Source organism: Melanostigma gelatinosum, assembly GCF_949748355.1.
Source record: "Melanostigma gelatinosum genome assembly, chromosome: 10".
NCBI lineage: Eukaryota > Metazoa > Chordata > Actinopteri > Perciformes > Zoarcidae > Melanostigma > Melanostigma gelatinosum.
This window is the reverse complement of record NC_136643.1, coordinates 21,136,794-21,149,653: the sequence shown is the minus strand read 5'-3', so window position 1 is coordinate 21,149,653 and position 12,860 is coordinate 21,136,794. Positions and strand designations below refer to the sequence as shown.

At 41.8% G+C, this 12,860-nt stretch overlaps 1 protein-coding gene across 1 annotated transcript in view; it reads left to right on the top strand.

The window, feature by feature from the left end:
- lrp1bb (low density lipoprotein receptor-related protein 1Bb) overlaps nucleotides 1-12,860 on the top strand; it is a gene marked incomplete at its 5' end in the record, with an annotated part of 216,928 nt that overhangs the window by 176,738 nt on the left and 27,330 nt on the right. Inside the window, 9 exons of the mRNA XM_079277460.1 lie at nucleotides 2,662-2,784; nucleotides 7,169-7,350; nucleotides 7,595-7,794; nucleotides 8,099-8,287; nucleotides 8,416-8,564; nucleotides 8,831-8,924; nucleotides 9,195-9,311; nucleotides 9,635-9,754; nucleotides 10,554-10,673. Coding sequence (XP_079133586.1) covers nucleotides 2,662-2,784; nucleotides 7,169-7,350; nucleotides 7,595-7,794; nucleotides 8,099-8,287; nucleotides 8,416-8,564; nucleotides 8,831-8,924; nucleotides 9,195-9,311; nucleotides 9,635-9,754; nucleotides 10,554-10,673 — 1,294 coding nt within the window. The remainder of the gene's footprint in view (nucleotides 1-2,661; nucleotides 2,785-7,168; nucleotides 7,351-7,594; nucleotides 7,795-8,098; nucleotides 8,288-8,415; nucleotides 8,565-8,830; nucleotides 8,925-9,194; nucleotides 9,312-9,634; nucleotides 9,755-10,553; nucleotides 10,674-12,860) is intronic.

Below are 12,860 nucleotides of genomic sequence, written 5' to 3'. Positions count from 1 at the left end.
AGCCTATCAGCGTTGAGTTGCTCCCCCTGTCATCACTGGCTTCCTGCCGTTGTTGAATCAGGAAATAAATCCTGTCGCCGTCTGTGTTCACCCAGAGCGCTACGATACCTCATATCAACAGAGACCGGACCAAACTATGTGTATGCATGTGTGTGTGTAAACCATACGGTACAAACAATGAATAGACGCTGCCGTATTTACGTCTACGTGACGTTATTGAGTGCTGGTGGAGCTGCTACGATGTTAGCATAGCCTAGCACCGATCCATCAGAGCTCCATTGAGAAGACCAGTAACCTACAAATCGGTATCATTACGTAGTTATTTCGGAGTCCCTTTTTGTCGGAGAAGACAAGTACAAATCGGCATCATTACGTAGTTATTTCGGAGTCCCTTTTTGTCGGAGAAGACAAGTACAAATCGGCATCATTACGTAGTTATTTCGGAGTCCCTTTTTGTCGGTTTATTGCCGTTGAATCACAGCCAAATCAGTTTATTTTGTGTTCCTACAGCTGTAGTAAACAGCGACCGGTGGCTTGCTAGACACAGTGAATACAGCTCGATACAATCCACGGAGCTCCTCTGAACAATATTATGAACCAGACATGACGGCGTTTGGCATTCCGATGTTTGAGGGACTTCCACAACACGTACAGAGCAGCAATTGTCCTTATTCCTGTCATGGTTGACGGCGGAAAACAATGGCGGCCAGATGGAGGCTTCCAGGACGATAAACCACGCCCCCTCTCCGGCGCTACGAGATTTTGCGGCGATCGGTGTGAACACAACCGGCGGCGCGTTGGACGCTTTTTTGCAGTGCGTTGGACGCTTTTTTGCAGTGCGTCAAAAAATCAACGCGACCGGTGTGAACGCAGCATTATGTATTGCTTTTGCAGTTCGCGTAAATTTGTCTTCCCTCCACAAACACAAGTTACTCTAAATGTAATGGTTCCACTTCAACACCATTCTTGAAAGCCATTCAAGCTGCTCTGTTTTGACAAATACGCAACTGTAGTGTTGAGAAATGACTTAATGCCACAGTTGTACATGAAGTACAGTATCGATACGTTTTAGCATGTTGCCACAAAATTATATCAGTATTTAAAGGTTGAATTAGTAGCCAATTGCAACATCAAAGTGAAGTCAGTTGGCAAATAAAGCTGTATCCACCGCTCTAAGGTTTTACTGTCAGATATGTCTTAAAGAAAGAAAAATAGTTGCATTTTCCGAACAGGAAATCAATGATATGTTGACAGTGATGACAATATGAGTACTTGCACAGTGTGTGCACACCTTTTTCAACTTTTAAATCGAATATATTTGTGTCAGAATCTATTTCTACAAGCGTGTGATTCATTTTATAGTTGGTTGGTCCATATACTGTCCACAGGGAGAATGAATGGTAGATAGAGACAGTGATAAAAGGGCCATGCGGGGTTTCATCTCGATAACTGATGTAAGAGTGGAGAAGGGTTCCCCCAGGACACTGTCTGTGAGGGTGCTGATGATCTGATGAAGATGTCTCATTTCTGCTGTCAGATTATCTGACACCTTTTGTCAGCACCCACAGTGTGAGACAGCAGGGTGGGGGCACTTGTTTGACGAGCATCTCTGTCTGACTGACAGTGGGGTCGTGGGAGCATGACGAAGTAGGGAATCACTTCACTCTGCCGCTTTGATAGGACTTCAACTTCACAGAGCATTTGAGAATTCAATGGCTCTCCAAATGCACTATATAGCTGCAAGCATTGGGACCTATGGGAGAAGCTCCTGAATCAATATTGCCTGTACAGGAAATATCACATCACACACAGATACTGTAGAAGTTGGGCTTGTTTTGCTGTGTTTCTCATCCTGTTGGTATTCCTACCTGTAGGCATTTGAAGTAATGAATTAAACTGAACCTCACTGGATTGGATTGGCTTTTTTTACAGAGACAAAGCAGCATATTAGCACTGCAGCAGCTCCAGTCCTCTGTCAGTGTCCAGTGTAGAGGCAATGTTGAGTATCGATTACGTGGGTTTTTGGCAGATCTCAGAACACACAATCACTGTAGTCACAAACATTAAACGGAAGGAAATAGAGGTGAAGCTTAAAAATACACTTTCAGTACAATGTGAGCTGTTACACCGCCTGTTGTTGTTTAAATGGGAGAGAGTCTGATTATATGTATTCATTTATTGATATGTATCACTTCCAATTATGCATATATACGTTTACTGCACTCCTGATTACATTCAGTTTTCAATACACTCATTTATTTGACTTATGTTTATATTTTAGACCTAATTTAGACCATTTAATGTTGTAGCCATTTTAATATTTTTACTTGTGGGATTATTTGTCTTTCTAAATATATACAGTATGTTTAATGAGCATTTCTGAAGGGAGCCTGAGATCCAATATCGTAATTGCCAATGACTACTTCTCTGTAATAATTGTGCATATGATAATAAAGCACATTAATATGCATATTAAGATGCATCATAGATATGCTGTAAAGTAGGTTATATAGACCTGGGAATTAATATAACATTAGGCATAATACGGATAGGAATTTCTTAATAAATAAACAGAACTCAAGATCTCTTATTGTTTAATAGGCGCTGAAAGTACAAATGACGTTTGTATATCCCTGTGCTCTCTCTCCTCTGTATCCTCAGGGCCTCAACAACATCATCCACATCGACTTTGACTACAAGAAAGAATTCATCTATTGGGTCGACTCAACCAGGCCGAGTGGTCGAAAGATCAACAGAATGCGCCTCAATGGGAGCGACCTCAAGGTACCACAGGGTTCAGTTGCTGTGACTGCATGCCATACGCTGCCATGAGTTTTAGAAAAACCGAGCATGTTGCTTTGAGTGGTTCATTATCACTGATCAGCTGATGATGGGCGCCTGTTACATAGTCAACATAATGAAATGAAATGAAATGAAATTTATTTATTGAGCGCTTTTCACAGACATGATATCACAAAGTGCTTAACAGCAGAAATTTAAAAGCATAAAAAACCACAATGTGACCCTAGGGTCAATAAATTGCATACACAGAATAAAATAAAATAAAATTAAATAAAATTAAAAATTAAAATTAAAACATATTTTAAGAGCAGGTCTAGGACATGGGTTTTTACTCAAACGCCAGCCTGAAAAGGTGGGTTTTCAGCTGGATTTGTTCTGTCGGCAGCCAACGGCCTGTTATCTTCACAACAATGAATGTGTGTTTGTAATAATAGGAATAACATCAGTGGCTTTCAGATTAATGTAATCAGCCTGATGACACAGTGGTACTGTCTGGTGTTATCACCAAAGGTGCATCGGGGTCGTGGGATGGAAGCCCAGACACTGGGGACACCTGCTGGGTCGCCCATCCCCAACTCATTAACATTGGTGTGTGTGGGGGTATTATTCAGCTCAATTACTACCAAAGTGTCTGTTTGAGCCACTGCCACAGCTTAGCAAGAGGAGAAACTGTCTGACACACAGATCGAGGAGCTTTTGTCGTTGGGTTAATTAAAAGAGCCACTGATATCCTGTGCTACTGGTGTACGCTTGCCATATGAAGAAGAAAAGATCGGTGGGCAGAGAGGATTTCTGAGGATTTGATTTTCTCTGCCAAGATGGGAGTTTCATCTGACCAAGGCAGAGATTAATTGAATTATGTGGTTTAATCAATACGAGGTAGTTTAATTGTATAATTTATTTTGTTCATCTCAACATTTCTTAAGAGTGCACTTCTGCTGCACCGTCCTATGTGGGTTGAAACGTTCAAGGATTTTGCTGTTTTCTTCAAGCTACGCAATCAGTGATGTCCCAGCAGGTATTTAGCATTTTATAGCTGAAAGAAAACAACCAGTGTAACATTAATGATTTGTTTTATACTTTTATCCCATAAAGTGAGATGCTGTCATTGTTAAAACATGTTGCTATAGTGACAAAAAACACTTGCGAAACACTTTAGACTGATCAAATAATGGAGAAAATGAGTGATGATGAGTCTTCTGAAGAACACGTTCGACTTTAAATGACTGAAAGGACAAAAGGTTTGTGAGACCGCTCTCAGTGACTGCATAGATCTAACGTAACTCTTCTCTGAATTCATTGTGTTTTGATGAGCTTCATCTAAATGCTGACATTCCTCACAAGTTAACCTTCAGTGCAACATGAAGCAATCCTTTTGATCAACCGTGAGGTATTATGAATAGAGTCAACCAGAAGGACTTTATGTGATGAGTATCAACTCCTCTTTGCCCCGAGGAGCCAGTTGTGATGTCAAATACTACACAAGGAGTGATACTTATATATTTTCTTGCAAACGGTGACAGAAAAGGCCTCAAAGCACATCCTGTTCCTTAATGACAGATTGCATGGCTGGCATTTTCATTTCATATTTTTGTAAAGGGGGGGGGGGGGTTTAAAGGCATTGGCTGTATCTGCCAGCTGGCACAATGACTGTTTATTCGAAACAACGACTCAAATCCCGGACTGGTTTAGGGGTATTGAGTTAGTTAGTGCACAGGCCTCTTCAAAATCACACACAAAAGGGTTTCATGCACATCGACTGAAGCGTTTCACTGTATTTATATTAGCAGCTACCACAGCTATGAATGCAAATTAAAATACGTTTTGTTGTGTGATTATGAGTTTGTACTGAGTGAGATGAATTATATTCTTACTAACGTTGCCACTGTAGCTACAGCAGCAGGAATGATTTGTGCCCTCTTGTCTTTAGTCTCTATTATGAGAAATTTGTTGTGCATAATTATGCGTGGGTCAAACAACATTGGAAACCCTAATGAATTGGTTAAGTGTTCAGACATAACTGCTCGATTTGGCAAAACACTGCACATACTTCTTTCTTAACACCCGACATTCATTCTTTCACATTGAGTCCAAGTGAAATCACAGGAATCCTGACCTCAATAAAGATGCCAGGACATTTTTAACGTTCAGCAAAACTCTATGAGCTGTCAGTTAATTCAATATGTGAAATGTGAATATGTGAAAAATACTGTGCACACATAAACATACCTAAATATGACTAAGTAGTAAGTGTAAGTGCAAGAAGCACATATCCTAATCGTACACATATCAAATGAATGACATATATGTAATCACATCTGACTCAGCGTTCTGCACAGCCCCTTTCACCAGCGACGAGCAACCTTTTGAGGAAGTCATTGCCTTTTGACCGCAGGGTCCAGGATCTAAATTGAGATCCGGGGACATTTTCCGGGGACAAAAAAATTGCCTTATGGGAAAGTACTTTCTGAAAGTACAGAAAGTTTCAGGGTGGGGGTTATTGGGATCACCGACGCAGTTTTGTTTCTGCTTCAGCATGTGTAGCCCTTCATTCCTAAAACAATTTACTGCAACATCAATTTAGGACCATTTCAGGATGACGGGAGAGTATTTCTCCTTGTTTGATAAAAAGTAAAGTCAGGCTTTGATATCGCTTCCCGACTCATTTACAAAAAGACGGAGAGAAAATTGGAGATTGTGAGCGAGATGAGATGAGAGGGCGAGCACTAAAAGAGAGAGACACTGCACGGCGGTGCTGTGAATGAGAGAATAAAAAGTTACTTTCTGATTGTTTCACAGCGGATACATTCTAAAGCGTAAATAAATATCCATCCAACACACAACACATTATTTACTGTGGTTTCATTTTCTTCCTCTGAATTTTATTCATTCCGTCCAATATTTTAGATGAGGTGGGTATTGCACACAGGCTACAGAGTGTGTTTACCCATGATGCAACCACCAGCAGCCCTGTCCTCGTGTCATGTTGCTTTTTCAGACATCAGCAGACTCATTTGCCAAGTCTCTGCACATCTGTAATTCAATTCAATTCAATTAATTTTTGTACAGCCCAAAATCACAAATTACAAATTTGCCTCAGAGGGCTTTACAATATGTACACATTTGACATCCTCTTGTCCCGGAACCCTCACATCAGAACAGGAACAACTCCCCCAAAAAAAACCTTTAACGGGGAGGAAAGAGGAAGAAACCTGTGGGAGAGCAATAGAGGAGGGATCCCTCTCCCAGGATGGACAGACGTGCAATGATGTCATGTGTAGAACAGGATAGTGAATTACAACACATTCAATGTAATTACAGCACATTCAATGTATGACACAACCACGACAGGAGGCAAGACCTGGTCCAGGTAAACCCGGATACACAGGAACCTGTGAGGCGAGAAAGCACAGAGACTCTGGTGAAGAAGCAGGTCAATAATGTGCATTATTCGGTAATATGAAATAGTAATGTGAGTAATAATAAAAGTGATATTAGCAGTTGGAGTCAGCAGGGCCATGGTAGGAGGAAGGACCAGGGTCCAGATGAAACCATGCTCCATGGAAACCTGTGAGGAGAGGAAGCACAAGGACTCCGGGGAAGAGACAAAATCAGTACTGTGCATTAATGGTATCGGTAATAGCATTAATAATGTTAACAATGAAGATCGTAGTAGGTGTCAGCAGGGCCATGGCTGGTTGAAGAACCAGTGTCCAGATAAAACTGCGGTCATCCTGTGAGGCGAGAAAGCACAAATACTCCGGGGAAGAAGTAAAGTTAGTAATGAGCATTAATGGGACATCAATGCATACAGACGGAGGTGAAGAAGAGGAGGAGAGAGGTGCTCAGTGTAGGAAGTCCCCCTGTAGTTTTTGCTTATACCAGTTTGTCCATGGGCCGGTCCAAGGCAAGCCAGAGCCAGCCCTAACTATAAGCACTGTCAAAGAGGGAAGTCTTAAGCCTACTCTTAAATGTGGTGAGTGTGTCTGCCCCCCGGACTGAAACGGGAAGCTGGTTCCACAGAAGAGGAGCTTGATAACTGAAGGCGATTTGAAAAATTAGATTGTATTTGTTTTGATGGAGGATAAAATAATGTCTCACTGAGGCCATAGATTGTTGTTTGTTGAACGAAAAGTGATTTTGATTCCTTGAAATATATTTGCTCCTACCTGACAGAGTAAGACCTTTTCTTTGCACATGCTCTTATGTTTGACAGTAGCAAACTAATAAGAGACACTTTTGACAATATTTCTTTGTATTTGTTATTTATATCAGATTATTTTTAAACAGTTCTTTACGTTCATCCATGAAAGAATTTAGAGCAATTGACACAGCTTCACTGATCTTCTTCTCCCTGCATCACTAGATAGTCCACAAGACAGCAGTGCCCAGCGCCTTAGCAGTGGATTGGATCGGAAAAAATCTGTACTGGTGTGATGCGGAAAAGAAAACATTGGAAGTGTCCAAAGCCAACGGCCTCTACCCCACCGCCCTGATCAGTTCTAGCCTCAAGAACCCCACAGATCTAGCTCTGGACCCCCAGACAGGGTAAGTCTGTTATCATTACTGTAAAGCTCACCATGATGCTTGAGTGTTTTCTTAATAAGGATTGATTTCACAGCTTAAGGGAGAGCAGGGATGGAGTTGCTCCTTTCAGATTATTAACCTGGAAGCCGTTAGATCCAGCTCTCATTAGAGGAGTTTCATTTTGTGTCGGTGCTGATTCTTTATTCCCATCACGTTTGCCTGCTGAAGTATATCGCTCTTTGAACTGTGCTGTACTTCTGACTAGGTACGTGTTCTGGGTCGACTGCTGTGAACCACCTCACATTGGGCGCATTGGCATGGATGGCCGAGGGCAAACGGTTATCATTGACAAAGACATCTATAGCCCCACTGCTCTCACTATCGATTACACCAACAAGAGGCTCTACTGGGCAGACGACAACCACATCCTGCTTGCCAACATGGATGGCAGCCAAAGACGCAAAGGTGGGACTAAGGTGTTGTCCGTGTTAAAAGATGAGTTTGACATTTTCGGGGAAATACACTTTGATTACCAGCCCATATCTGTTTTGTGAGAAGTTGGAGCCAGCAGCTGGTTAGCTTAGCACAACTCTAAACTCTGCTCTAAATCTGACTTTTAAATTGTGTTGTCGATGTTAAACACGCATAGTTAGACTTAAAGGATGAATGGCAGTGTCAATATTACTGTTGTTTAAGACGGTAAATATGGTATAGGGGTATAATTAGCATTTAATTGAAGCTTACCACAGCCATTTTTTCCCCTTTCTAGTATCTAATGATCACATCCAAGGGGTAATGGCTCTGACTTTGTTTGAGGACTTTGTCTATTGGACGGATGGGAAGTCCAAATCACTACGACGTGCTCATAAGACGACTGGCGCTCAAGGGCTGGAGATCCTCAACTCCTGGCAAGCCATCAAATCCATCAAGGTCTACCACTCCCTGCGCCAGCCTGAAGGTCTGAAGTCCATCTGGCACCCATGTTCATTCGATCCTCTCATGCCGAGCAGTTGTTGTAGTTTGTGAAGGAAATGATTTGTGTTTCACAGTCTGAACTCAGCTACGTACTTCTGTCCTTCTGTACAGTACCCAAGCACCAGTGTCAGATTGCAAACGGAGGATGCAGCCACTTGTGTCTTCTGTCCCCCGGCGGAGAACACAAATGTGCCTGTCCGACTAACTTTTACTTGGCTGCTGACAATAAGACCTGCCTCTCCAACTGCACTTCTAGTCAGGTCAGCCATCTCTCCTCCCACTTCTAAGTTTAGTTGTACCACAGTGATGCTGCTATATTCTGACCAGTACTTTTCCCCCGAAGGGCAAATTGCTTTACTCTCACATGCTTTTCCTCTTCTGGCATGTGCGGTAGGTCCTCGGAAATGGTCGTGTATTGATTTTGACTTTGGCTTTGAAGAAAGTTGACCTTAAAAGGAGAGTCAAATATTAATGTTGGCTCCAAATTCAGGTTTTTTTTTTGAATATTTGTCTGGGTCACTAATAGTTTCGCTGCGGGACAGATGAGTGCATCCCTTTCTGGTGGAAGTGTGACACGGTGGACGACTGTGGGGATGGATCAGATGAACCTACTGACTGCCGTGAGTGCGATGTTATTCAAAGGCTGGCTTTAAGATAGTACTACTGTGAACCAGAACTTGTCAACTCCTATTTTTGAGGGATGTTAAAATTGAATCGAGTCTTTTCTACTTTCAATCAAATGTCCGTTTGTTGTCATTGTTGTTTTATATATTTAGCATTTAACAGCATTTACACAATGCTCAGTAACGATGTATATGATCTCTGATTGAACCTTCAGAGCATAAACCCTGATATATATATATATAGTTATGATTTGTTTTTCCCAACAGCTGAATTCAAATGTCAACCTGGGCGTTTTCAGTGCGGTACTGGCCTCTGTGCTCTTCCTCCTTTCATCTGTGATGGCGAGAACGACTGTGGCGACAACTCAGACGAAGCTAACTGTGGTAAGGATGGAACATCTAAGAGGATGATTTTAACTGAATTCATTTGTTGAACACCAGAAAGTGAATCGAGATCATTTTTTGTCATTCATTTTCATTTACTTCCATTCACTCAATACAAACAGCAAAGGTGAAATGCTGCATTAGCAGACACTGTGTGTTTACAAAACCTTAAACAGTAAATGTAAGAGTTTTCATAAACCGGCTCTGTTATAGGTTGACTCTTAGTCAGTAATAATAGTTTAGCTGCTTAGCTTTGTTTGGACTCCTAACACCTCTTATTGATGCATCCTCCCGCTGCTCCTGCCCCTTTTTTTCTCTTTCAGAGACGTACATCTGTCTGTCAGGCCAGTTCAAGTGCACCAGGAAACAGAAATGCATCCCTCTTAACCTGCGCTGCAACGGTCAGGACGACTGTGGAGACGGAGAGGACGAGACAGACTGCCGTAAGGCACTGCATTCATACTTTAAGGATTCATTGTCTTAAAAATGGCTTTACTGAGCTGTTACCCCCGTTAGTTAATGAATGTATCCTCCGTTTGATCAGTCTGCCCCGACATTGCAGATAAATAACAAAATAAAAGTCAAGATCTAATCTAGTGGATTCAGATAAATTACCTGAATTGTCTTTTTTTTTGACATATTTCATTTATTAATGTGTTCGGACAGACTATATGGCGACATTAACATTACGTAGCAATGTCGAGAATTCCAAAGGAAGCCCTTGTTTCTGTGAAAAGGGATTAGATATTAATCGCACAGAGGATAAGAACAGATTATCTTTGCCGTGATGTAACTCACGAGAATATCACACCCCATATCACACCCAGTCTTTTAGGCTGCTGCATTTGTCTTGCATGTGATTGCAAGAGGGATCAGAGTGTGTGGGGGGGGGGAGAATGCAAGAAAGTAAGGAGGAGAAAGAGCCTTAGAAAAAGATGTCTTTAATTAAAGTGAAGCTAATCACTTCACCCTTAGACTTCCACAATGATTGGATGTGGTTTTGAATGCACTTTTGTAATGAGCACTGCACCACTGAAATTACAATGCTATCTGAAACAATGTGAGGTTTTATAACAAGCAGCTACTTACTATAATAACGTGCTGTGAAGGTATGCGAGGCTTTTTTGGAGAAATGAGTGGCTGCCTCACTGGTTCTTATATCGCTGTAGTTTTTATGAACACTGGGATCACTCGGGTCATTTCTCCCATCCCTAAACACGCTGCCTGTCTCTCTGCCTACAGCTGAAAGCACCTGCTCGCCAGACCAGTTCCAGTGCAAGGCCTCCATGCACTGCATCTCCAAACTCTGGGTTTGTGATGAGGACCCCGACTGCGCAGACGGGTCAGACGAGGCTAATTGCGGTAAGTTGTTGAAACCCACTTCGCCATAAATCACACCACTTCCCTTGTTTTTCAGTTAAAGGGGAGAATACTCTGATTTCAATCTGAATTCATTTTACACGTGGCTTCACTCTGGTACTTCGATGTGTTCTCACCGCCTGTCTGATGATGTGCTGAGGGAGAATGCCCTGAAGGACAGCCTGTGCCTTTCATCAGTCAGAGCTCGACATTATGATCTCCGTTTGCCTGGCGTTTTTAGCAGCTGTCAGTCTCAAATGCTGACCTCAGACACACAAAAGCCATTATTACTAAGGTAGGGCACCTTGGGAACGTTTCCAGCACTATGCACCTGGGTGATATCTGCTTGACATGCCTTTGCGGAGAGCCAGAGTTCTTCGATTCAGGACAAGAATGCAAAGTTTTACCGCACAGAATTTAAAAATGTTCCTGTCAAAGAGATCGAATACATAGTATCTCCAGTCATGAAGTCGGTCATCATGCACAGTATGATATTTTGAACATGCACTTTCTTAATAGTAAAGTCTAGGTACACGATGGGACTTTTTTCACAATGTATGCCTGCATAGGCAGGGGACAGATCATCCCCCGGTGTGCGTGGGCCAGCTGGTTTCTATTTATAGGTGTGACATCTGAAGAATAAGAACGATTACTAGTAGTCCTATCAGCATATGTGTCGTTGTACAACATCTCAATTTGAGTGTTATTAACAGAATATTCATGCTTCAATGTTTGATAAGTCACAGCTCCTCTCAATAGATGCCGTTGTGATGTTAGGTTGGTGTCATGTGGAGGTTTTGCTGCTGCTTTCGTGTAGTTTACTGATGTTTGACTTCAGCCCCTCAAACTGCATTAGCTGCAGTTTGTGTCATCGGGTTTTTCATCACCTATAAAGTTCTCATCACTTAAGATCACTCAAAGGAGACGGTGCCGCTCTATTGCCATCTTATTTTTTTAATTTGCATTACCTCAGACTGTTTAAGGAAGTTTTGCTTGTTAGCGCCGTAATGAGCTCTGACTTAGAGGGGAAATATTGTTTCATTTGTTTCCAGCGTCACGTCTTTTATAAGCTGTTAGTGACTGACTGAGCTGCTTCCTAATGAATTGCTGCCTTGTGTCCTCTGTTTCCCTCCCGATTCTCTCCTCCTGCTGTCATGTTGGAAAGAGATCCAGGCTTCTCTTTTGACGCATCTCTTCCCTAACTGATGACAGCGTTACCTTGGCCAGTATCCCTGATGATGTCTGCACTCAAATGACTTTTTAAAAGGAAGCTCTCAGTTTGACTTTGAAAACCCAATTCTGAGGAATTGTTGCTGGAGCAAATATCAAAGCATCTGTTCTCTGTGAAATAAATGCAAATATGTTGGATAATTCTGCCCATTAATGTTGTTGACACTGGAATGTCCCATTTAATACTGCAATACTTCAGGACCATAGCTGACTCTGAATTGTGTCATTGACATTTTGTAGCCTGGATCCAGACCTCTATCGAGATCTTCAGTCTGATTATCAGGCTCGGTATTTTAAGTCGGAAGCATTAAGTCGTTACCAATTTACTTTCAGCTTATTTGTTAAAGGTGTCCACTATTTTCACACCTTGTGCATAAGATGATTCAGTCTTGTTTCACTCATAATTTTTAGTTTTTTTTGTATTAAAAAGTTGTATGAGCATCCCAAGAAGAAATCTGCGAATATCAGTGTCACTTTGGGCATTTTAAATAATTCTTCCTAAAAAATCAGTAACTTTAAAGACAAAGAAGTGACACGCTGATAGCCAGACATTTCATCCCAGCTGCTGTCAACACATCACTATCATATGCACTGGTGCTTGTTGGCACTGACAGGACACTAAATCAGAAACACAGTTTGGGTGCGGATAACTGAGCCAGAATCAAATGCTTCAGCTTTTGTTGTGTTCTGTAATTCTCTTGGATGTTTTCCGGAAGAAAGTTCAATTTTGCCAACTTCCCGTCTCAAATTCTGTTGAGGATGTTTGTTAGCACAGTCAGGTATTTCATCTTACGGCGTGTTCGCCTCCAGGGGTGCAGACTGTGTTTTGAACTCGGTGTCAGACTTGCTTAGGGAAACCCTGAGGAAACGTTGATTACTACACGTAGAAAATATGATAGCTACCACACGATTAATATTCATGCTCTTTGAAGCCATTTTCATCTTCGTGTTTGTTTGCTC